General features: G+C 42.0%; 4 protein-coding genes across 4 annotated transcripts; all 4 read left to right on the forward strand.

The window, feature by feature from the left end:
- The first annotated feature begins 1,160 nt into the window (after positions 1-1,160).
- On the forward strand, positions 1,161-2,294 carry LOC145407851 (actin-like). The gene has a single exon (XM_080278707.1). It carries the CDS (start codon positions 1,161-1,163, stop codon positions 2,292-2,294), a length of 1,134 nt encoding a protein of 377 aa, XP_080134833.1.
- Positions 2,295-7,449: 5,155 nt separating this feature from the next.
- LOC145407717 (actin, alpha cardiac muscle 2-like) lies at positions 7,450-8,583 on the forward strand. The gene has a single exon (XM_080278589.1). It carries the CDS (start codon positions 7,450-7,452, stop codon positions 8,581-8,583), a length of 1,134 nt encoding a protein of 377 aa, XP_080134715.1.
- A 7,131-nt stretch (positions 8,584-15,714) lies between these two features.
- LOC145407839 (actin, muscle-like) lies at positions 15,715-16,848 on the forward strand. Its single transcript, XM_080278694.1, has one exon. It carries the CDS (start codon positions 15,715-15,717, stop codon positions 16,846-16,848), a length of 1,134 nt encoding a protein of 377 aa, XP_080134820.1.
- Positions 16,849-21,632: 4,784 nt separating this feature from the next.
- On the forward strand, positions 21,633-22,766 carry LOC145407715 (actin, alpha skeletal muscle-like). Its single transcript, XM_080278586.1, has one exon. It carries the CDS (start codon positions 21,633-21,635, stop codon positions 22,764-22,766), a length of 1,134 nt encoding a protein of 377 aa, XP_080134712.1.
- Positions 22,767-23,755: the final 989 nt, after the last annotated feature.

Raw genomic sequence — 23,755 nt, forward strand, 5'->3', positions numbered from 1 at the left:
CAGCATCCGTCAGTAGGAAAATGTAGGGATCGTAGATGTATTGTTGATGTAAGATTATTGTAATTAGAAACATTGATAATCATTAATCACCAAAAGTTAATTTTTTCTCTTAAATCGTCTTGAGTTTTATACTAAAGCATGTGTGCATCAGATTTTACATGAATCATGGTTTGCGATATTCAGTAAGAACTAGAAAGCGATAACATGGATTACCGAGGGCAGTTTATGTTCATATTTTTCAAAGTGCTTAAAAAAAAAAAAAAAAAAAATTGGCAGAGTATGCGTGGCTTAATCGCTAGTGTGAAGGGGGGAGCTTCATGGCCAGTGGCCAGTTGGTGCCGCAGCCATATCAGGCCAGGACGACGCCCACACCAAAAATAACATTATCCCTGAGCGCCCGCCGCACCACCATGAAAACGCATTGTATTTCAGGATATCCAAAATTCTACTTAATAATATGTACAAGTATGATGAGCATGACTTAGAGTGACGTCACCTTAACGATGCGCGATGATCCCATCAGCTGCTTCTCTTACTTTTTTTTTTTTTTTTTTTTTTTTATACAAGGGACTCTACGAGATTCATCAATATTGTTTGAGCAATGTTATTTAATTGCTACTTGGAGTCTTCTCATGGAAAATTTTTGGATGGTTTGTAACTAAACTTTCCGAAGACAACATTCACGATGTATGACAATCTTGATGATCGGCATTATAGATATTTTCCATCACCCTATTTATGTTTCTGTATACTGCACACTATTTTGGCTATGATGACCACTGAAAACATCTCAAGAAATGTAGGTTCTAATCATTAAAAAATACTACCACGCCCCTGGCAGTTATTAAGGGCAGCCTAGAGAGTTTTATCATATGATGACTCAATATTCTGCTTCCCCCCCCCCTCTTTCCATAAGTTATACGAAGTTTCTTACACAGGCCTGTTTTGATGCATAACGGCAATTAACAATAAAATTCGATAGGTGATGCAATAGTTTAAAACCTGTTTAATTCACTGATTAACCTAGCCTATAAAGGAAAGGCATATGTGATATTAATGGTGAAAATGTTGAAGCTGACTAACGAAAGTTGGCGAATGAAGTTACATTGACTATAAATTCCGTTTCAGAACTGTCGAGAAGGTAGCAAGGTAACCAAGCCATGTGTGACGAGGAGGAAGCGGTGGCTTTGGTTGTGGACAATGGCTCCGGCATGGTCAAGGCCGGCTTCGCCGGTGACGACGCCCCTCGCTCCGTCTTCCCCTCCATCGTCGGCCGCGCCCGTCACCAGGGTGTGATGGTCGGTATGGGTCAGAAGGACGCCTACGTCGGTGATGAGGCTCAGAGCAAGAGAGGTATCCTGACTCTCAAGTACCCCATTGAGCACGGTATCATCACTAACTGGGACGATATGGAGAAGATTTGGCACCACACCTTCTACAATGAACTCCGTGTCGCCCCTGAGGAGTCCCCCACCATGCTGACTGAGGCTCCCCTCAACCCCAAGGCCAACCGTGAGAAGATGACACAGATCATGTTTGAAACTTTTGCTACGCCCGCCATGTACGTGGCCATCCAGGCCGTGCTGTCTCTTTACGCTTCTGGTCGCACTACCGGTCTGGTGTGCGACTCTGGTGATGGTGTCACTCATACTGTCCCAGTCTATGAGGGTTTCGCACTTCCTCACGCCATCCTTCGCCTTGACCTGGCTGGTCGTGACCTGACTAACTACCTGATGAAGATCATGACTGAGCGTGGCTACTCCTTCACCACCACGGCTGAGCGTGAGATCGTCCGTGACATCAAGGAAAAACTGTCTTACGTAGCTCTTGACTTCGAAAGTGAATTGAACGTTGCTGCCGCGTCTGCCTCTCTAGACAAGTCGTACGAACTTCCCGACGGTCAGGTCATCACTATCGGCAACGAGCGCTTCCGCTGCCCTGAGGCTCTCTTCCAGCCTTCCTTCCTGGGTATGGAGTCGCATGGTGTGCATGAAACTGTGCACAACTCCATCATGAGGTGCGACATCGATATCAGGAAGGATCTCTTTGCAAATATTGTTATGTCTGGTGGCACCACCATGTACCCTGGTATTGCTGACCGCATGCAGAAGGAAATAACAAATCTGGCTCCTTCCTCCATCAAGATCAAGATTATTGCTCCTCCCGAGCGCAAGTACTCTGTCTGGATCGGTGGCTCCATCCTTGGGTCCCTGTCCACCTTCCAGAGCATGTGGGTGACGAAGGAGGAATACGATGAATCAGGTCCCGGCATCATCCATCGCAAATGCTTCTAAGGATTATCATCATCTGCTCTTGTGCTAAGTAAAAATAGTAATTATGATTTTTTTAATTACCCTTCTTTCTGTAGGGATACACTTCATTTCATATTTCATTTTCTGATTTTGAGCAACTTGACTCTACTAACCATAATCAGCGCATTGTCTTTAACCATCAGATTTTTCTCAATCAATACATGTTATCGTACTGGAGGAGCTACTGAAGTTCGACAGCAAAAATAAAAGATGACAGGATGATATCATAATGAATGGGCTAATTAAAAAAAAAATCTATGTAGGTAAAGAGCTGTGGATAACAGAAGTACTGTACATAATTATGTTAGTGTAAATTCTGTTTTCTTTATATCACTATTCAATATGCAGAATGTCTTAATAATAATATGCAAGTGTAAACAGGAATTAAACTATGACATGTCGGTCATTGACAGGGGTGCAGTGGCCATTTTTGAGGTGCAGGAGCTCCGAGAAAATTGAAAAGAAATATATATATTATTGTTGTTGTTGTTGTTGTTATTATTATTATTATTATTATTATTATTATTACCTCCAGTTGATTTATTATGAAGTGTATTGACAGTTGGAGCCCCAGCTATTAACTGATAAGTAATGTACACATAGAAAAGGTAATGGTTGCCTTATGAACGAAAACAGGAACCAGTGCTCCTTTGATCATTGTTTCAAAGAACCTGAGTGATATATGTCTGCCCTGGTAGATAAGGTTATGTATTTTGAACAGTCTCAAATACTAGCTAGTCTTCAATAGATTTTTTTTTCCCTACGGCATATCAAAATATATTATGCTCACGTAAATTATGGTTTTCACACTCTAGATTTTTTCAAACTAAGGCTTACCTATATTTTACAATTTTGACAAATAATAGGCTAAATGATAACTACCGTTAATGTGCGTGATTTTTGTGGAACGTCTTATTTGGATGGGGGTGGGGACTGTCATTTCCGTATGCTCCGCAGCACTACACTCCGGTCATTTGGGTAGTACAACAGCTAAGTCTCATTTATGATACCGAAAACTGATTAGCCTAAATGGAAACTTTTTCTAAGCCATTTGGAAAGTATTTATGTAGGGCATATATGGATGTCCTGAAGTGTAATGAACCCTAAACATACATTTTATAACAGCATTAACGTGATGATTCCATTAGCTTTTCAGGAACGAAATGAGTAATAAATAGGTGTACCGAGAAATGATATCGACTACGAAAGGATTGATTGTACCAGTATAACACGTAGGCTCCTTTGGTACGCTCTCAGCTAAATAAAATAGCTTGACTGTAGTTCTGGAGAGAAGTGAAAAGAGTAAGACAGGGTGGAAGTGAAGTTAGCAGGGGAGTGAAAGATAAACATGGTAGATTACTAGTGGAGAAGGGAGAAAAAGTGAGCAGATGGAGAGAACACTTTAAGGAATTGTTGAACGTAGAGGATGGAAGTAATGCGAGTATAAGTGGCTGGGGAATGGCTGGGAGAAGGAGGGAGGTGAGAAGACAGGTAGAAATCAGTAGGATAGAGGTTGTGGAAGCAATGAAGAAAGTTAAATCGGGGAAAGCCCCAGGAATTGATGGAGTGTGTGGTGAGATGCTGAAGCATGGGGGAGAGATAGTAGTAGAATGGATGTGGAAGATGTGCAGATTGGCCTGGGAGGAAGGTAGAGTCCCGGAGGATTGGAAGTCAGGTATAATTATTCCCTTGTACAAAGGAAAAGGGGAAAAAGAAGTGTGTGGTAATCATAGGGGCATTTGTCTTCTTAGTATAATAGGAAAAGTGTATGGTAGGATACTTATAGACAGAGTTAGAGAAAGAACAGAGAAATTAGTTGGAGAAGAACAGGGAGGCTTTAGGAAGGGAAGAGGTTGTGTAGATCAGATATTCATTCTTAGATCTTTAGTGGAAAAGTTTCTAGAGAAGGGAAAGAAGTTGTATGCGGCTTTCATGGATTTGGAGAAAGCATATGACAGGGTGGATAGACAAGGATTGTGGAAAGTGTTAAGAATATATGGAGTAGATGGGAAGTTGTTGAATGCTGTGAAGAGTATGTATGATGGTGCTAAGGCTGCAGTGCGTGTGGATGGTGAACTAAGTGAATTTTTCTCTTTGAAAGTTGGTTTGAAACAGGGATGTGTCATGTCTCCATGGTTGTTCAATCTGTACATGGATGGGGTAATAAAAGAGGTACAAGGTAGGGTAGTGGATGTTGGAGTGGCCCTGGTGAGAGAGGATAGTGTTTGGAAACTCCCTGTACTGTTGTTTGCAGATGATACTGTGTTGTTGAGTGAAGATGAAGGGGAGCTGCAAGGCTTGGTGGATGAGTTTGAGAGAGTGTGTAAGAAACGGAACCTAAAGGTGAATGTAGGGAAGAGTAAAGTGATGGTCTTTGAGAGAGGTGAAGTCAGTGAATGTATAGCGAGGTTGGATGGTGAGGAATTGGAAAATGTGAGTACGTTTAAGTATTTGGGTAGTGTGATGAGTAAGGATGGAGGTTTGGAGGGTGAAGTGCTTGAAAGGGTACAGCAGGGAAGAAAGGTTGCTGGTTCCTTGAAAGCAGTGATAAGAAACAGGGAAGTGAGCATGGAAGTAAAAAAGTTACTACATGACAGTATTGTGATACCAACTCTAACGTACGGAAGTGAAGCTTGGACGTTGTTGGAAGGACACAAGTCAAGAGTGAGAGCAGTGGAAATGAGTTATTTAAGAGGAGCTTGTGGAGTCACGTGGAGAGACAGGCTGACGAATGAGGATATAAAGGAGCGTTGTGGTGTTGATGTGGATGTGATAGGAAGCGTTGTGAGGAACACACTGAGGTGGTTTGGCCATGTGGAGAGGATGGAGGGTGAAAGACTGACGAAGAGAGTGTATGTGAGCGAGGTGGAGGGTGGAAGAGGGAGGGGGAGACCGAGGATGAGATGGAGGGATGGGGTGGAGAGGTATATGAGAGAGGGGTGTGTGAGTTGGGAGCAGGGTAGTGAAATGGCGGGGGACAGGGCGACTTGGAGGCGATTTGTTTGTGGCCACCCCAAACGGGATTGAGGCGTCTGGCAATAGATAGATAGATAGATAGACTGTAGGTGAAATCAGGTGCGTGTGGATCATGCGTGGAATAAAATGCAAGAGAAGACGTAAGGGTCAGAATGTTTAGAATCTTGCCAAGGTTTGGTTGGTCTTGCATGGTTCGGCTGTATCGAGGCAGAAGTCTCTCGTGAGGCACGTAAATACTGCCGTGAAGTAAATACCTACCGTCAGACAGAGGACTGGGCTCGTATCCCGGGCATAAAACTGGAGCATAATTGATGATGATGATGATGATGATGATGATGATGATGGTTATAGGAAATGCCGCCTGAACTAAGAGTACAGAGAAAAAGAATGTGTGAATTTTTGTCGTAGCTTTGTACTAGGTCTTTGAAATTCTTTTGTTGGGGTATACATTGGCGGACGCAATTGTATCACTGTCATCCAACTTAACAAAATATTTCTTGGATCACTCTCTAGCGATAAGCAACCTCATTAAGTCTCTCTGCAAATCTGTGGGATGAGCTTTTGCAGTTGAATTTAGCTGAAAAATAGAAAACACTCGGGTATGTTACTATAGCAATGACAGTCCAAACCACTACACAAGGCCAAGGTAACAACGGCCACAGCAACTACATCGGGTACTCGAGTTTGTGTAATATTTGTACCTAGATACAAGTTGGCAGCCTCTGTCCCTGTCTCCCGTCACGTAAGATTCCTGTGGTCAGTATATAAGGGGTAAGTGTCAGGAAGGTTGCTTAGTCGTATCAGCTCTTCACTGTTAAGCCTAAGAGTACGTTAGATATACAGTAGATATTTTATAGTTATCTTTAATTTCATCTTAATTTGTTGGCAGAGATATTTCTGTGACGGTGCAGTTTTCTTGTGTAAGAAAGAATAAAGTGTGGGAGATTGGCATAAATCATTGTGATCTGGCGGGAAAAAAAAAGAAAAAAAAAGAGGATGAATTCCTCTTAGTTTTCTGCACCGTATGATGGAGTGCATTGGCGGATCCCAAAGGGGTCTGAAGTGGCTCAAACACTCCCTGTCTCTGTACAACTGTTCCTCAAACTAGGATTAGTCTTTCCTGTTTTGTGCTTGGATACATAACTTACTACTAATGCAGTTAAGTCATAGGGAGTGATATGAAAGAGTTTTTGTATCAGGTTACATTGTGATATCAAAAGTAATTTCGGTGTTGCAGTAGGGAGCATTTGCCCGATGGCACCGACATACCGTGTGGCTCCGTTCCCCAGTAATGCAAATGCCCCTCAACTCATTTACTATCCCCTGAAAGGAGGATGGTGCAATGCAAGAGGGTAGCTTCAGCCTGCAGTCTATCGAGTGCACGATCATATGAACATATAATAATAATACTTAAGAAAAAAAATGCCACCAGTATGCATCTGTGCCCACAATAATACTACTAAAAAAAATAATAATAATACCCTGTTGGGAGGAGGAAACCCCTTCTTACACTTTTCCCGACTTTATCTTAAACATCTATCATTTAGGTTACGAACGCGAAGTATTATCATGTGTTACATTTTATGTAGATCTCGTTGGCTACCCATAAAATGAAATTTCCTCGATGATCACAGTGGCGACAAGGTAATTTGTTCATTCACGCTTACAACAAAATACCTATCAGTAACAATGATGCACTTGCTAATACTGACGATGACAGAAGAAACGAGCATCTGGTGGTGTGAATAAAATACTGCGATATACTTATTGCTAAGAGGATGGAGGGTGAAAGACTGACGAAGAGAGTGTATGTGAGTGAGGTGGAGGGGGGAAGAGGGAGGGGGAGGCCGAGGATGAGATGGAGGGATGGGGTGGGGAGGTATATGAGAGAGGGGGGTGTGAGTTGGGAGCAGGGCAGTGAAATGGCGGGGAACAGGGCGATGTGGAGGCGATTTGTTTGTGGCCACCCCGAACGGGATTGAGGCGTCTGGCAATATATAGATAGATAGACATATTGCTTTCATATTGCAACAAATAATCATACCCGAATGCCATCAGATCTAAATTATGGGAGGTTATTTTTATATTATATTTTTATTTTTTTGAGGAAGACAATAATTTATCTTCATTTGCCATACAGAATTCTTGAGAAGTCACCATCATGTGCGATGACGAAGAAGCAGTGGCTCTGGTGATTGACAATGGCTCCGGCATGGTCAAGGCTGGCTTCGCCGGTGACGACGCCCCCCGTGCTGTCTTCCCTTCCATCGTCGGTCGCGCCCGTCACCAGGGTGTGATGGTCGGTATGGGTCAGAAAGACGCCTACATTGGGGATGAAGCCCAAAGCAAGCGAGGTATCCTGACTCTCAAGTACCCCATCGAGCACGGTATCATCACGAACTGGGACGACATGGAGAAAATTTGGCACCACACTTTCTACAATGAGCTTCGTGTCGCCCCTGAGGAGTCCCCCACCATGCTGACTGAGGCTCCCCTTAACCCTAAGGCCAACCGTGAGAAGATGACACAGATCATGTTTGAAACCTTTGTTACGCCAGCCATGTACGTAACCATCCAGGCCGTGCTGTCCCTGTACGCCTCTGGTCGTACCACTGGTCTGGTGAGCGACTCAGGTGATGGTGTCACTCATAATGTTCCCGTCTATGAGGGTTTCGCACTTCCTCACGCTATCCTTCGTATTGACTTGGCTGGTCGCGACCTGACTAACTACTTGATGAAGATCATGACCGAACGTGGCTACTCCTTCACCACCACAGCTGAACGTGAGATCGTCCGTGACATCAAGGAGAAGCTCTGCTACGTCGCCCTGGACTTCGAAAGTGAAATGAACGTGGCTGCTTGTTCTTCCTCTCTGGATAAGTCGTATGAACTTCCAGACGGTCAGGTAATCACTATCGGAAATGAACGTTTTCGTGCTCCAGAGGCTTTGTTTCAGCCGTCTTTCTTGGGTATGGAATCGGTTGGCGTTCATGAATCAGTGTACAATTCAATTATGCGATGCGACATAGATATTAGAAAAGATCTCTTTGCCAATAATGTTCTTTCAGGTGGCACCACCATGTACCCTGGTATTGCTGATCGCATGCAGAAGGAAATCACTTCTTTAGCTCCCGCAACATTGAAGATCAAAATTATCGCACCTCCCGAACGAAAATACTCCGTCTGGATTGGTGGCTCCATCCTGGCATCTCTCTCAACTTTCCAGTCGATGTGGATTACGAAAGAAGAATATGAAGAGTCTGGTCCAGGCATTGTTCATCGAAAATGTTTCTAAAAGACTGATAATTCATTGCTACAAAGGCTCATATATCTTGTAATGACAGTAGCACATACTAACTGTAGGATATCCGTACAGTCTGTTGATTTTTGTAGACTAAGTACTCTATATCTACATTATACGTGTCGTGTTTCAGTATCATGAAAAACAATGCTAATAAAAATATTATATAAACCTGAGCAACCAGTAACTTTAACTATCTTTCATCATAGCTGCAGAAAGGAAGGGTATGCTTAGTGGTTAAGCTTTACCTTGTTGTATCTTTTTTTTTTCTTTTTCTACAACCTTGCGATTGCTTTCAGCTACTGGAAACCCTTACCAGCCAAAGAGTTAATGTACTAGTACTGTTATCATACTATACAACAGAACAATTTGCTCTCAGATGTGGTGAGTTACTTAGCGGCATGGATAGAATTTAAAGCATTTTGCATAAAAAATTGACAGGTATAAATATACATTTAACGTAGTACATAGTACTCATCTGATTTGTACAGTTATATACAACGAAACTAGTCGACTTGAGATATTTATCTTGAGTCTCGAAGGTTTGACCATGATCAGAAATCTGAACAGTAACCTGAATATTTAGAAGTCTTATTTCCTTATTAGTGGTCGTTCAGTTTAGGGGCTTCGTTATCATCACCATTTTGTTTTCCTTTTCCACATTAATTTTCGAAGATATCTATGAAACTGGCAAAACCCTTGGTCGGGCATGGAGTTCTCAGTTGCAGATTGCTAGAGTATAAAACGTAAGTGATATTTTGGTGTATGTTTTAACTATGTCTCGCACTTCTTCGTCAAATGTACTGGAAGCGGAAGGCAAGGGATAACATTTTGACTGAACCTTGGAGACAAGTTTCATCTCGCTATTTCTACATCTGTGTATGTGTATGCATGTTTATACGTTCATTGCATATATAGATGAGGTGGGATAGTCCAAATAATGGTTGTTGGCTACCGGCTGTACTGAACTGGAAGTATCAGTGAAGTGTTAGGGATCTCAAAAAAATTGTAACTCTTAAACGAGGATGTTACGTCAGGTATTACAGCGTTACATGGGCTGGTAGTATCACATCAGTTGTAACATGGAACTTATCCCCATAGTTTAAGAGTTTATGCCGAGAGTTAACTTGTAGATAATATTTTATGAGTATTACTGGTCGCAATTAAGGTTTGTGTGAGAAGAAAACTGGTAAGATTGTGCTAGAAGCCTGTCATTTAGTTATATGTTTAAGCAGATCACATGGGGATGAACAATAATTACTCTTATGGGCGGTTTAATCATTGGTTAACCGTTGTCCTACCCAACTGTGACGAAAACAATGGGTAAAAATGACTATGTTCACATCAGATGGGAGCAATGGTGTTGGACGACGGGATGGGGGTTGGGGTATTATTTTAGGCAGATAGGTGATTTTAAATGTTATTCTGTGTGTAAGTCTGGATGAAAAAAGCGGTACAAAATTGTGTCCATGATATAGTATTTTTGGACGATGATAGTTGTTACAGAGCGCTATGTGAAGTGTAACTTTAATGGAAGAAAAATTGCACTATTTTTGAATGACCTCATCTTTGACATTCAGTCGCAACACTAACATGGTCCAAGTGATCATTAAGAACTTGATGGGTCTAATTTATTCATAGCCGCACTTACAAGCTGATGCTTACGATACAAATTTCTGCTCGCCTGAAACAGCAGTCCTTCCAGCAATTGGGCTATCGTGTGCTATTGCGAGGATTCTGTGAAACCTCATGACACTTCATTATGGAACCAAACATGGAATATTTCTAAATGTCATTGTCTGTGGATCTATTAACGATGAATTAAAGAGTATTATTAACTTGTAAAATAGTTCAAAGATTGCCATAGTTAAGATCATGTTGTATCAATGATTTATGTTACCTGTAGTGGGTAGGCGGATCGTGTATCACTTTGTGAAAGATGTAACTTGTGTCATTCCATTGACGTATAATACACTGACGCTGCATGCTGTTTAACTGTTTTCAGGATGGATATCTTATTTCAAAACTATTGGTATTTAATTAAGTCATTGCTCTCTTCTTCATTGTGTGAAGGTCTACTGATGACGACAATACAGGAATGTCAAAGATTTGGTAAATAAAGCTGCTGTTCGTTTGTTCCCGAAATTCTTTACCACACTTCTTCCACCGTATCTTGTCCTAAAACTCTTATCCCTCCGTCTTGAATGCTGAATTATAACAAGAGAGTAATACTCTAATATGGCGCTGGTCACGAAGAAGTGCTAAGGATTAAATAGAGGCTTAATATAGTTTTATTTTGCCACTGAGCAGCGGTAAATAGGCTGCAAAAGGACGAAAATCTTAGCCCAGTTAAAATGAACGAACTATAATAGACAAATATGCAAGTTTTGCATATAGGTGACTGGAGCAGAGAAATATCTATCAGTTTACAATACCTTAGTTGTCATTTATCCATTTTTATGTGGTTATTCTTTGTTATCTCCTGTACACAAGTTCATCTATACCTTCTGTTATTTTTTATGCTTCCTTTTTCGTGTGTGTGTGCGTGTGTGTGTGTGTGTGTGTGTGTGTGTGTGTGTGTGTGTGTGTGTGTGAACTCTTCAGAATCAGCTAGAATAATGGCACGTTATCAAATCAATTTCCCATGTTTGTTAAGTTTCAGATTTACTGAAATATTTGCAGTACTCATTTTCACTCTGGCTATGACCACTCACCCACCTCTGCATTATATTAAAATTTACCTCACTGAAGAAATATGTTGTCCACTGAAAGCTGCATCATCCAACCTGTATCTCATTGTCAACGTCTACAGTACGTACAGTAGAGTTTACAAATTTATTCTGTTTCACATTTTATGGAGCAATTTTCATTCTTGGTGTCCTTTATTATCTTTAACACTCCCCTTTACTACTGCAGTTTTTCAGATGCAGTAAGGATAATGCTTTTCGAAGTAATTGCATGCTTTCATATTTCTCGCTTCGTTTAAAGTGTAAGGTTGCTACTACTCGTACGTCCTGAGAAGAATTTTTGCTGAACAAAAGAGCATAATTACACTAGTCATATGCTGTACCCTGCGCAGTTTAACTCTGCCTGAAACTGCCATCTCTACATCTTGAACGCCGAACTCTAACAGGAAATGAATTGTAGAATATGGCGCGAGTCACGAAATGCCATGAAAAAGGACGTAGAGTCACTGTACTGCTTTATTCCGTCCTAGACCTTTAGGCCACTGAGGTAGATGAGACTAGTCCCGAGTTTGGGTACAAAGGAGTACAAAGTATGCGAGAAAGAATCTGTGCAAGAAAAGGGAGAAATTCAAGGCTCAGTTTGCCAAGAAGAGGAGCAAATTCAATTCATTATACCAAGAAAAGAGAAAATTTTGAGCGTTAGTGTTGCAAGTGAAGGGGTAGGTCAGAGTCAGGGTAGCAAGACAGGAGACTAGTTCAGTCGTTAGTGAAGCAAGAAAATGGAAAGTTCAAGGCATTGTAAGCAAGGCAAGAGACTAGCTTAAGTGTTAGTGTAACACACACATACACACACAAAAGGGCAAGTTCGTCAGTGTAGCAAGGCATGAGGCTAGTTCAAGTGTCTGTGCAGTTGAAGCGTAACTGTGGTAAGTGAAGAGACAGGTTCAAGCATCTTCATAACATAAAAAAGGACTAGTTCAAGCATCAATGTAGCAAGAGTAGGAGCAAGTTTAAGTATAAATGTGGCAAAGGAAGAGACAAACTTAAAAGTCAGTATAGGTATGGAGAGGGAAGTTCAAGTCAATGTTGCATAACGACAGGCAAGTTCATGTGTCACAATCAGCAAGAGGAAATACAAGATTGTGAGTGTAGCAAGCACCAGTTTAGCGAGGCAAAAGGTAACAAATTCATGTCAGTGTAGCAAGAGAAGGCCCAAGTCCAAGAAAAAGACCAGCTCATGTTCGTGAAACAAGAGACAGGTTCTAGCCAGCTTAGCAAGAACAGGCACAAGTTAAAGCGTTTGTATGTGCTTAGGTGTGGATGCTTACTCAGAGGTAGACGTAAGTTCTATTACTGTCTCACGCTGAGTGTAGAATCAGGCACAGTCACAAGTACAAGCTTACGGGCAGGTGTGGGTGAAAGCTGAGATGTAGGTATGTTGCGGGGTCTGGTGCAGCTGTAGAGGATGTTGATGACTCTGGGACAGCTGTAGGGGATGCTGGAGAATCTGGTGTAGCTGCAGGGGTTGCTGAGAGTTTAGGTGCAGCAGTGGAGGATATTGAGGGTTTTGGTGTAGCTGTAGGTGGATACTGATGGTTCTGGTGCAGCTGTAGGGGATGTTGAAGGGTCTGGTGCAACTGAAGGGGATGTAGAGTGTTCTACTATAGCTGAAGGGGATGATTAGTGTCTGGTGCAGCTGTTGGAGGGTCTGGTGCAGCTGTAAGGGATGTTGGAGGTTCTGGCGCTGCAGTAAGGGAGTTCTTTGTCGTGGGTTCTGGCCTGGGCTGAAGTGAGGGATTAGATCAAGGATTTGGGTGATGGTCTAGTACATCGTGGGTTTGGGCCAGGCTTCTGGTGTAGGGTTTGGTCTAGATCAGGTATGGTTTTTGGTCTGGATTCAGGTGTGGGTTTTGGTCTGGGTTCATGTGTGGGTTTTGGTCTGGGTTCAAATACGAGTTTTTGTCTGGATTCAAATATGACTTTTGGTCTGGGTTCAGATATGAGTTTTGGTCTGGGTTCATGTAAGATTTGGTTTGGGTTCAAATATGAGTTTTGGTTTGGGCTCATATATGAAATTTGGTCTGGGTTCAAACATGAGTTCTGGTCTGGGTCCAGGTGTGAGTTTTGGTCTGGATTCAAGTGTGAATTTTGGTCTGGGTTCAAGTATGGGTTTTGATCTGGGCTCGGGTTTGGGTTCTGGTCTGGGCTCAGGTATGGATTTTAATCTGGTTCAGGTATGGAGGTGTAAACAGGAAACCATTACGAGAACGGCGTCTTTCCAAGTGATGAGAGATCTTTGGAAAAAAAAAAAAATGGAGGTGTAGGTGTGAGCTACAGTGTATGAGTAAGCAGAAAATAATTCTCTCTCTCTCTCTCTCTCTCTCTCTCTCTTTTATTTCGTCCTTTCTATGAGGGGTTAGCTATAGCCTTTCATTAACCCTTCAACAACCAGATCTACCTATATAGTTAAATAATAATTATCATCTCGCATCAGTGGGAACAAACTACGGGCAGACGTCCTTGGGCTAAAGGGGATGACCGTGTAGTACCAGATACAGATATTAATACAGATGGTGCAAGAGTGTGTTTTAGAGCTGGTTTGAATTCATGTGCGTGTGAACTCAGGTGATGGTATGAAGTTAGCCGTAGGTGTGAGCTGAGATGTAAGTGTGGGCTTAGAGCCAGGTGTGGGCCCAGACGCAGGTGTGAGCTCAGATGCAGCTGTAAGCTCAGATATAGGTGTGAACTCAGGTGCGGTTTCGATCTCAGGTGTAATTGTGATCTCAGATGTAGATGTGAACTCAAGTGCATGTGTGATCTCAGGTGCAAATGTGATCTCGGGTAGGTAAGAATGTTATTTCGCGCAGGTACAAGTGTGATCTCGAGCAAGTGTGATCTCGTGCAAGCTAACTCATATTGAAGATAGATGTGCTATTGCGACCGGACATTCCTTCCCACCTTGATATTTCTAACCTGTAATTGTCGCTAAGCCACACGCGTTTCATGAATATAATTACATACAGGTTGCTCTCATATGATCCGAAATCGTGAGACGATGCCATATTTATAAGTTGAAGATATCAGGTAGGAAGGCCACAATTGCACAGGTAGGGGCAACAGTTGGTCTGCTTTTCCTCTGCGTCTGCTTCACACTTGGGTTTTATTCATCACTTCTTCCCTAATCATCATATCAGAGAGAGTCGTCTATGGGCGCAGAAACATACCAAACCCTCAGCTTAGTAACATCACCCAGCGGAGGAAAATGATAAGAAAAGGAGGTGAAACGTAAGGCGAACTTTTGTCCCCTCCTGTACAGAGGAGCGCCACCAGCTAAACAGGACATTGTGTGTAGGTGTTATGTTTTGGTCGACAACAAACAACGTTTTAGAAATGCTTGCCGCTTTGATTCCTGCTAGATTTTCTTATATTTTCGTGCATGCTTTGTGTCTACTTATGTATGATTTCTGTGTTTCTTGCCATATTAGACAAACGGAATACTGTAAACGATGATTAGTTCTATAAACAGCCTACAACAATAAACAAAGATCACAGTGATTTCGCTTGTAATAGTCCCTCCTGGCACGAAAACTTAATAGCTTTAAAGCTACCCAAACAGCTCATGGCCGGTGATGCTTTCAGCTTGAAATAGTGAAAAGTTAATGGGCTTTAAAATAAATATTTGGCGCAAGTTCTGTCTGGTGGCTTGGAGGTGGCGAGCATATATAAAGGCCGGAGTCATGCTACTTTTCCCAGTCTACTGTGTAGATTCCGACCCGGACTGTGGTTCAGCTCTGTGAGTATTGATATCTGTTATCTGCTGAACTGCACTGTGACACTCTGTTCTTGACCGGAGTTACATAATGTTAATACAAATTCTTTAAAGCAAAATATGGTTTTCGTCGACACTGGACATTGAAAGTGTTCCTTCGTCAGATATATGTGACGCAGATGTCTGATGCACTGATGCATAACATACGCAATCCTGATTCATAAAAGTGCATTATGTTAACACTGTATGAAGAGAGTGAGGTAAAGTCACAGCACAAGAGCATAGTCTCCATAATAATGCAGCTGCTTGTTTCACCGTCTCCGTACTTGCACAAACATTACCTAAAGGTCATGTATAATAACGTCTTCAATATAATGGGATTTTTTAAACGATTATTGCCCTTTGCATAATATTTCTGTACCATATAAGTAGCTTACATGCATTAGGTGTCTCGAATGAAAGAATTCCACCTACATTTGGAAACTGTGATGGTTAAGATAAAAATTTTCGCTGAACGTAATCACACATATGTAGATATGATTCTTCCATGAGAACAACTCGCAGCACTGTGACATAAAAAATATAAGACATCATTAGAATGCAAAAAATAAAACTAACTACTAATGTATTATTCCAGCCTTCACGTGAGATAAACCACCTCTCAAAACCATGTGTGACGAAGAGGAGGCTGTGGCACTGGTTGTGGACAATGGCTCCGGCATGGTCAAGGCCGGCTTCGCCGGTGATGACGCTCCAAGATCAGTTTTCCCCTCCATCGTCGGCCGCGCCCGTCACCAGGGTGTGATGGTCGGTATGGGTCAGAAGGACGCCTACGTCGGTGATGAGGCCCAGAGCAAGAGAGGTATCCTGACTCTCAAGTATCCCATCGAGCACGGTATCATCACCAACTGGGACGACATGGAGAAGATCTGGCACCACACCTTCTACAACGAACTCCGGGTCGCCCCTGAGGAGTCTCCCACCATGCTGACTGAGGCTCCCCTCAACCCCAAGGCCAACCGTGAGAAGATGACCCAGATTATGTTCGAGACATTTGCTATGCCAGCCATGTACGTGGCCATCCAGGCTGTGTTGTCCCTGTATGCCTCTGGTCGTACCACTGGTCTGGTGTGCGACTCTGGTGATGGTGTATCTCACATGGTGCCTGTCTATGAGGGTTTCGCACTTCCCCATGCCATTCTTCGTCTTGATCTGGCTGGTCGTGACCTGACCAACTACCTGATGAAGATCATGACTGAGCGTGGCTACTCCTTCACTACCACGGCTGAGCGTGAGATCGTCCGTGACATCAAGGAGAAGCTCTGCTACATCGCCCTGGACTTCGAAAGTGAAATGAATATGGCTGCTGCTTCCTCAACTCTGGACAAATCCTACGAGCTTCCCGACGGTCAGGTCATCACAATTGGTAACGAGCGCTTCAGATGCCCTGAGGCTCTCTTCCAGCCTTCTTTCTTGGGTATGGAGTCTGCTGGCTTGCATGAAACTGTGCACAATTCTATCATGAGGTGCGACATTGACATCAGGAAGGATCTGTTCGCCAACACCGTCATGTCTGGTGGCACCACCATGTACCCTGGTATTGCTGACCGCATGCAGAAGGAAATTACAAATCTGGCTCCCTCCACCATCAAGATCAAGATCATTGCTCCTCCCGAGCGCAAGTACTCTGTCTGGATCGGTGGCTCCATCCTTGGGTCCCTGTCCACCTTCCAGAGCATGTGGGTGACGAAGGAGGAGTATGATGAGTCTGGTCCTGGCATTGTCCATCGCAAGTGCTTCTAGACACACTTTGTTGTACTTCCAATACATGTTCTAGGAGGAGTGAATAAATATTTCACAAAGAATAAGCACCTTGTATAATTTTCACGATTGGTAATTAGATTAAAATATTACGCGAGGTTTAAAAATCAAATCTTGATTTAGTTTTACCCATTTTCAAACAAAATAAAGTTGTAATATATATGGATCAATGAATCTGGTACTGGGTCTACATGTGCTATCATCTGGCAATATGTAGAAAATGAAATACGTTTGCACTTCATCGTAACATAAGTTTGATCATTCTGTTTACTACGTATGCGAGTATAATAATCTGTGACTATTTTGTACTATAAGGAAGAAACTGGCAACAAGTGAGCATGTATCAACAGTTATTGTCCGTGCACGTGCACACATGCATGAAAACAGGCAAGCATGCATGCACACACGCACGCACGCACACACACACACACACACACACACACACACACACACACACACACACACACACACACACACACACACACAACACACACATGCAAAGAAATTAAAATAAAAAAATACTTGTGAGCTTTGATTTTTCAGTTTTGCTGAAACAAAAGGCAGATGATGTCAAACCTTCATGCTAAATTTGATATGAATAATTTAAGACTTTGTTGTACGGTAGGTATTTGAAACGATACAACAGAAAATATCATTCCGATCCTAATTTTCACTTAAGAATGAAGTGATGTAAGGTCCAGGTACAGAGAAAAATAAAGAACAAAGGAAGGACTATCATAAAGCATGGCCAGTGAAGTGCGCCACACAAGGGGAGGCGATGGCTGAATCGGTAGAGAGGTGGCCTGCAGTCCTAATGGACCCAGGATCGAATCCCGGCTGGGGCAGGGAACAGTTTAAGGATTTGAATTTCCTAAAAGCAGACTTTCCTGATCTACCACATGACCCGCCGACATGTAAAAATACCCCCGCTAATACCAGTACACCAGTCCTGTATGAGACAGCCCTAGCATGTATTCAGTATGGATGGTGGGTGTTAGCGCCGAAGTGGTGACATGTGGAGGTGTAGGAGGACTACTGGGCCTTGGGATAGGTCACTGCCCCCCAAGAATTAGGCCCTGAAACCTTTGCCCAGAGTCGGACACGTAAAAAAAAAAAAAAAAAAAAAAAACATCATCCATGTCTTCGAAATCCATCCACCCCCACACTAGGAGAAACAATTGCTCCTATTTTTTTTTCATTAGTCTTTAATGGGCTTCACACAAGTCTGAGGAGGTTAAGGAAGGTTATAGCTAGTCCCTCTAGCTAGTGTGTAAAGTCTCTCTAAAACTGAGTCAAGTCTGGACACAGGCGAAAGAGCACATCACAGGGTATTCTTAGTGTAATGTCCATCCTGTTCCGTACACAGTCGCAGGCATCTTTCCCATTTCTACCTGCCTATACCCATGTTTTTCCATTGACAATGCTTTCCTATGAAACCATATACCTTCAAAAAGGGATAGCGCTATGTATTTCCCTATATTTTCAGACTTTTGACTCACCCTGTATGTAATATTCTGCAGGTAACGTGAATAAAACGTGAACTTTACTGAAGAGCCTAACACAATGCATCTGTACTGGCGACATTTCTTGGACCTGATGACAGGAAGAGGGTTCCCGAACGTCACTGGTGATGGCATATATTTTAACTCTGATCCTTGTTTTCCTGAATTTTTTTTAAAATTCTGTTTTATTTCAAGATCATGAATTCTGAATAATGCTTTATCTTCAAACTATGGTGAGCCTTATACTCTTTGTCAGTAATAAAATGCTGATCCTAACAATGCACAAAGGGTTCTCATTGGCGGATCATGAAAAAAAAAAAGCAAAACAAAACCACATCCAAACAATTCAAACTCTAATTAAACAGAAGAGCAAACAACAGCTGAACCTCCGACAGACGGTACTTCACACGGCGACGTGGATAAACAAGGTAAGTTTTTCTTCCCAGCGCCTTAGAATAATCTGGTAAATGAGGGTGGAGGGAAGGTGAGAAAAGGATGGAGCAGCTTAATTTTACACTCGACGCTCACTAGATTATCTGGCTTGATATATATTTAGGAAAACTTAATATATAACGTACAACCTCCTTTACTCCTTCACCTCTAAGAAGTACAGAAGGTGGGCATGTCGTAAGTCTTTTGTAACATTAATGTATTTGTTTACGTCTAGAGTTTACTGTGTTGGATGAATCACGTTATAGTACTCAGACCACAGTAGATGTAAGACGGAAGTAAACACACTGGTGTCACATAACTTCCCCAACACACCACCACCTGCAGTACCTAGAAGTGGAGGCAATTGTACTGGAAGCAAAACAACAGTCAATGGGACACTGTGTCTCTGTTGGATTCTGCTGCTTATAAAATACATACTAAGGAAATAAACGTGTTCCCGAAGAATCTTGATTTCAGGAGGAAGAGTAAAACCAAGGCTGTGAAGCTAGGCAAGGTCATTCACAGTTATATGCAGAACCACCGTTCGATCATATCTGAAATGAACTAGAATGACTATATTATTGACTATATTATATATCAGATGACCCAGACGGATGTGACTGGACCTGAAAATTAACTGGACTCGACTGGATATGGTGACCTTAAATGAACGGAAATGATCTCACCTGATAACGTGAACTGAAAAGTAAGTCATAGATGAAGCTAAGTGGACCTGAATTGCCCTAGACTGATAAATAATCTGACAAGACCGAAATGGATGTAATGAGCCTGAAGTGGCATTCATATATTTGAAATTACTTGATTGATTCCTTATGACCAGCACTGATATGACTGAGATGGAATGGATGTGGAGGAGCCAGTATCGTTTTGGTGTATGGGAATCTCACTTTCAGACTGCAGTGTTATCATTCACTTACCCAGTAAACACTGTTTGTTGCTCATTTTAAGATGATTTTATTTCGTGCCACAGTAATATTTGTTTAAGTGCGTATAATTAGTAAGCAATGCTAGAAACATGTTCTGAAGTAAATCAGTTAAATTTTATTTTTATCAGCACAAAAATAGTTTTGGATAAGTATTTATGACTTTCTCACGACAAGCAGGGTGAAGACTGAGTGATATGGCAGTCTTGAACTAGGTGAGAGAACAGTAGTTACATCACAATCGAATCATAGGTCTGATCCTCAAGAGGTGACTGGAGATTTTCGATGGCACCAAGCGAAATAGGTTAGTAATTTCCCCTTAAATGTGTTGGACTACGGTAGCCCAGCCTGGGTTCTTAACACTTCGAAGGGACCAATCTTGGATAGGCATAAAAAAAAGAAATCGATAAACGCATCCTCTATACACAAAGATTTTAATGCATGTTTTCAATTAGTCTAAGAATGAAAACTTAAAAAGTTGGGTTCTAAAGGTTCACGAAACTTGCACATTCTTCAGCAGATTTTAGAATGAGTCTGCATCTAATTTAAATCTTCAAGCGGCTGGCGCCAGTGAGAAGTGAAAAAGGAATACTTTGTGTTCTTATTTCGAGACCCAATGTGTAGGTGGCGAGCGTAACGTCACTTTTTTCCCCTGAGTCTTTGTGTGGGTCATTAAAAAAAGCACTCTATACAGGAATGTGAAGCTGAGCAAAATTAAAGTCGATATTTACCAAGAAGATAATAGAAATGAGGGGAATTCTCCAAACAGTTTCATAAGTAATAGAAAATCGTTCCGACTGTGGATGCTTGATCGATGAACTCTGATAGGTATAATCCCCTCCCCCCCAAAAAAAAAAAAAAAAAAAAAAAAATATATATATATATATATATATATATATCGCCACTTAAATCATTTAACATCTTGGAGTGATAATAATGCAATTACTGTATTATTTTTATTAACTGTATTGATTAAAAAAAAAATAAAACGGCACAATGAAGAATGTTGTATGCATCAGGGTACTAGTGTAGTAGATCCACCTGTGTCTGAACAGTTTCTTCATTTCCATATTCATCCTTCGTCAGTAACGCGATCTATTTTGTTTTATGTACTTTGTTAAAACAGTAGTGGTCACTATTATACAAAAGCACTGAAGAAGTACTATAAAATGAACGTAATATTGCACTAATCCCCCACCCCTTTCTTCTTTCTAAATTAGGTTTAAGAACAGAATTCTGTTAAAAACACTAGATTGTTTGAAATGGCTACATCTTACTTCCCACGTGATATGTTCATCTAGAGATCTTACTTCACTCCAAATTACATTAATAGTGAGGCTGAGTTCTGTTAGATACACTGTTATCTGTCTTGCCTGCCAATTATTCACGCCCACATGGGAGCTGCTACACACGGCGAGCAAGAATGTGACCATCAGAAAAACAGGCCTTATTTATCTACCTTTTCTTCGTCCACCCCTGCACCAGCCCGTATAAATGAAAAGACCCGACCAGCTGGGGTCCTCAGTCGGGAGTGGTCTGGTGTGCAGAAGGGATAGTGTCTGTGTATGTGTCCCTCAAGCTTGCTGAGTTCTGAGATACAAGGATACTGGATACTTTACATCTGGCAAAAAAGTCAAATAAAGCTACTAGGATTAATATTTTCAGTCCAGAATATAAAAATGGCTACATAATGAACTCTTGTAATAAATACGACTTCCTCACATTTCTCTGAATCTCTTTTAGTTCTGTAGTTTTTCATTAGCTGGACTGTTAACCAGTAAAGTACTGTACATGATAGATTTAATAAAATTTTTGTTTGAATAAAACTGCTTCATAAGTTATGTACATTATCTTCCAGGCAGAGGAATAACTCGACTCATCTTAAACCATGTGTGACGAGGAAGAAGCTGTTGCTCTGGTGTGCGACAATGGTTCAGGCATGGTCAAAGCTGGCTTTGCCGGTGATGATGCTCCTCGCGCTGTCTTTCCCTCCATCGTCGGTCGCGCCCGTCACCAGGGTGTGATGGTCGGTATGGGTCAGAAGGACGCCTACGTCGGCGATGAGGCCCAGAGCAAGAGAGGTATCCTGACTCTCAAGTATCCCATCGAGCACGGTATCATCACCAACTGGGACGACATGGAGAAGATCTGGCACCACACATTCTACAATGAACTCCGTGTCGCCCCTGAGGAGTCTCCCACCATGCTGACTGAGGCTCCCCTCAACCCAAAGGCCAACCGTGAGAAGATGACCCAGATTATGTTCGAAACATTTGGCATGCCAGCCATGTACGTGACCATCCAGGCTGTGCTGTCCCTTTACGCTTCTGGTCGTACCACTGGTCTGGTGTGCGACTCTGGTGATGGTGTTACCCATGACGTGCCCGTTTATGAAGGTTTTGCACTCCCTCATGCCATCCTTCGCCTTGATCTGGCCGGGCGTGACCTGACAGCATATATGATGAAGATTATGACTGAGCGTGGGTACTCTTTCACCACCACGGCTGAACGTGAGATTGTCCGTGACATCAAGGAGAAGCTCTGCTACATCGCCCTGGACTTCGAAAACGAGATGAATATCGCAGCCGCCTCCGCTTCTCTTGACAAGTCCTATGAGCTTCCCGACGGTCAGGTCATCACTATTGGTAACGAGCGCTTCAGATGTCCCGAGGCTCTCTTTCAGCCATCTTTCTTGGGCATGGAGTCTGCTGGAGTTCATGAGACTGTTCATAATTCTATCATGAGGTGCGACATTGACATCAGGAAGGATTTGTTTGCTAATATTGTCATGTCTGGTGGCACCACCATGTACCCTGGTATTGCTGACCGCATGCAGAAGGAAATTACAAATCTGGCTCCTTCCTCCATCAAGATCAAGATCATTGCTCCTCCCGAGCGAAAGTACTCCGTCTGGATCGGTGGCTCCATCCTGGCCTCTTTGTCCACATTCCAGTCCATGTGGATCACCAAGGAGGAGTATGAAGAGTCCGGCCCTGGCATTGTTCACCGCAAGTGCTTCTAAGAACGAAAGCTTATCGATTTTTTTTTTTTTGTACCCTGCCGTATCTTGTGTGTGATTTGTGCAGGTAGATGTAAGTGAAGGCATGATCTCAGTAAAAATATAAGTTGGCAATATCGATACAGAAGGTTTTGTAGAAGAAAGTACATGTTTATTTACTGGAACATAGATAAATATATCATCTTGACCACTTCAGGAAATGTCGCAGTAACACGTTTCATATCGGTGCTATCTTTGAAAATGATATTTTCGTTGCAGTTCAGAGGTGTACGTGAAGCAGAAACTTCAAACAAACGGATCTGTAAGTGTAGGCGAGGTAGAAAAGGAAAATGTACAGTACGTCTAGCGCATGTAGTAATATTAAACAAGCTATTAATGTGAAGTAGGAACAGCAGACGACTTACAGAATAAAATATAACTTACAAATAAAGAATGTGCAGTGGATATAAGAGCAACTAATGTGACTCATTTCTACTTTCTTTTTAAAAGCCCAAATATCCCTCACAATTACTGGCTTACCCACTTTGCTTATCTTCTTTTTAACTAAACTAAGAAGCTTAAAATGACGAAAGAAAAACATAGGTGAGTAATATTCCGGAAACATTTTAATGAATTAGTAATAATGTCAGTCAAAAACAAAGAACAGGAAAATGATAATGAATGCGGAGAAAAATACACATCAGATAATTCAGCAAGATATTTCAGTGTGTCCATATCATTGCGACACACACACACACACACACACACACACACACCAGCCCCGCACCAGGACATTAGAATGAAAGGAAGTTTGGACAGAGGGTGCGAATGTTCCCAATTACACCAAGAGCTGTAATAGATAAAGAAGAAAATAAGCCAGCATTTTTTTTTTTTTTTTTGCGTAAGATGCGACCGAACTGGGTGAACTAAGACTTACACAAACAGGACGGAAGCGCAAAACTAGAGGTTCTGATGTTTCTCAGCACCGTGTTTGTTTTCGCCTGTTCAAATGA

This window comes from Coenobita brevimanus, chromosome 74 (assembly GCF_032717465.1).
Source record: "Coenobita brevimanus isolate Jiangsu-jjx chromosome 74, ASM3271746v2, whole genome shotgun sequence".
Taxonomy (NCBI): Eukaryota; Metazoa; Arthropoda; class Malacostraca; order Decapoda; family Coenobitidae; genus Coenobita; species Coenobita brevimanus.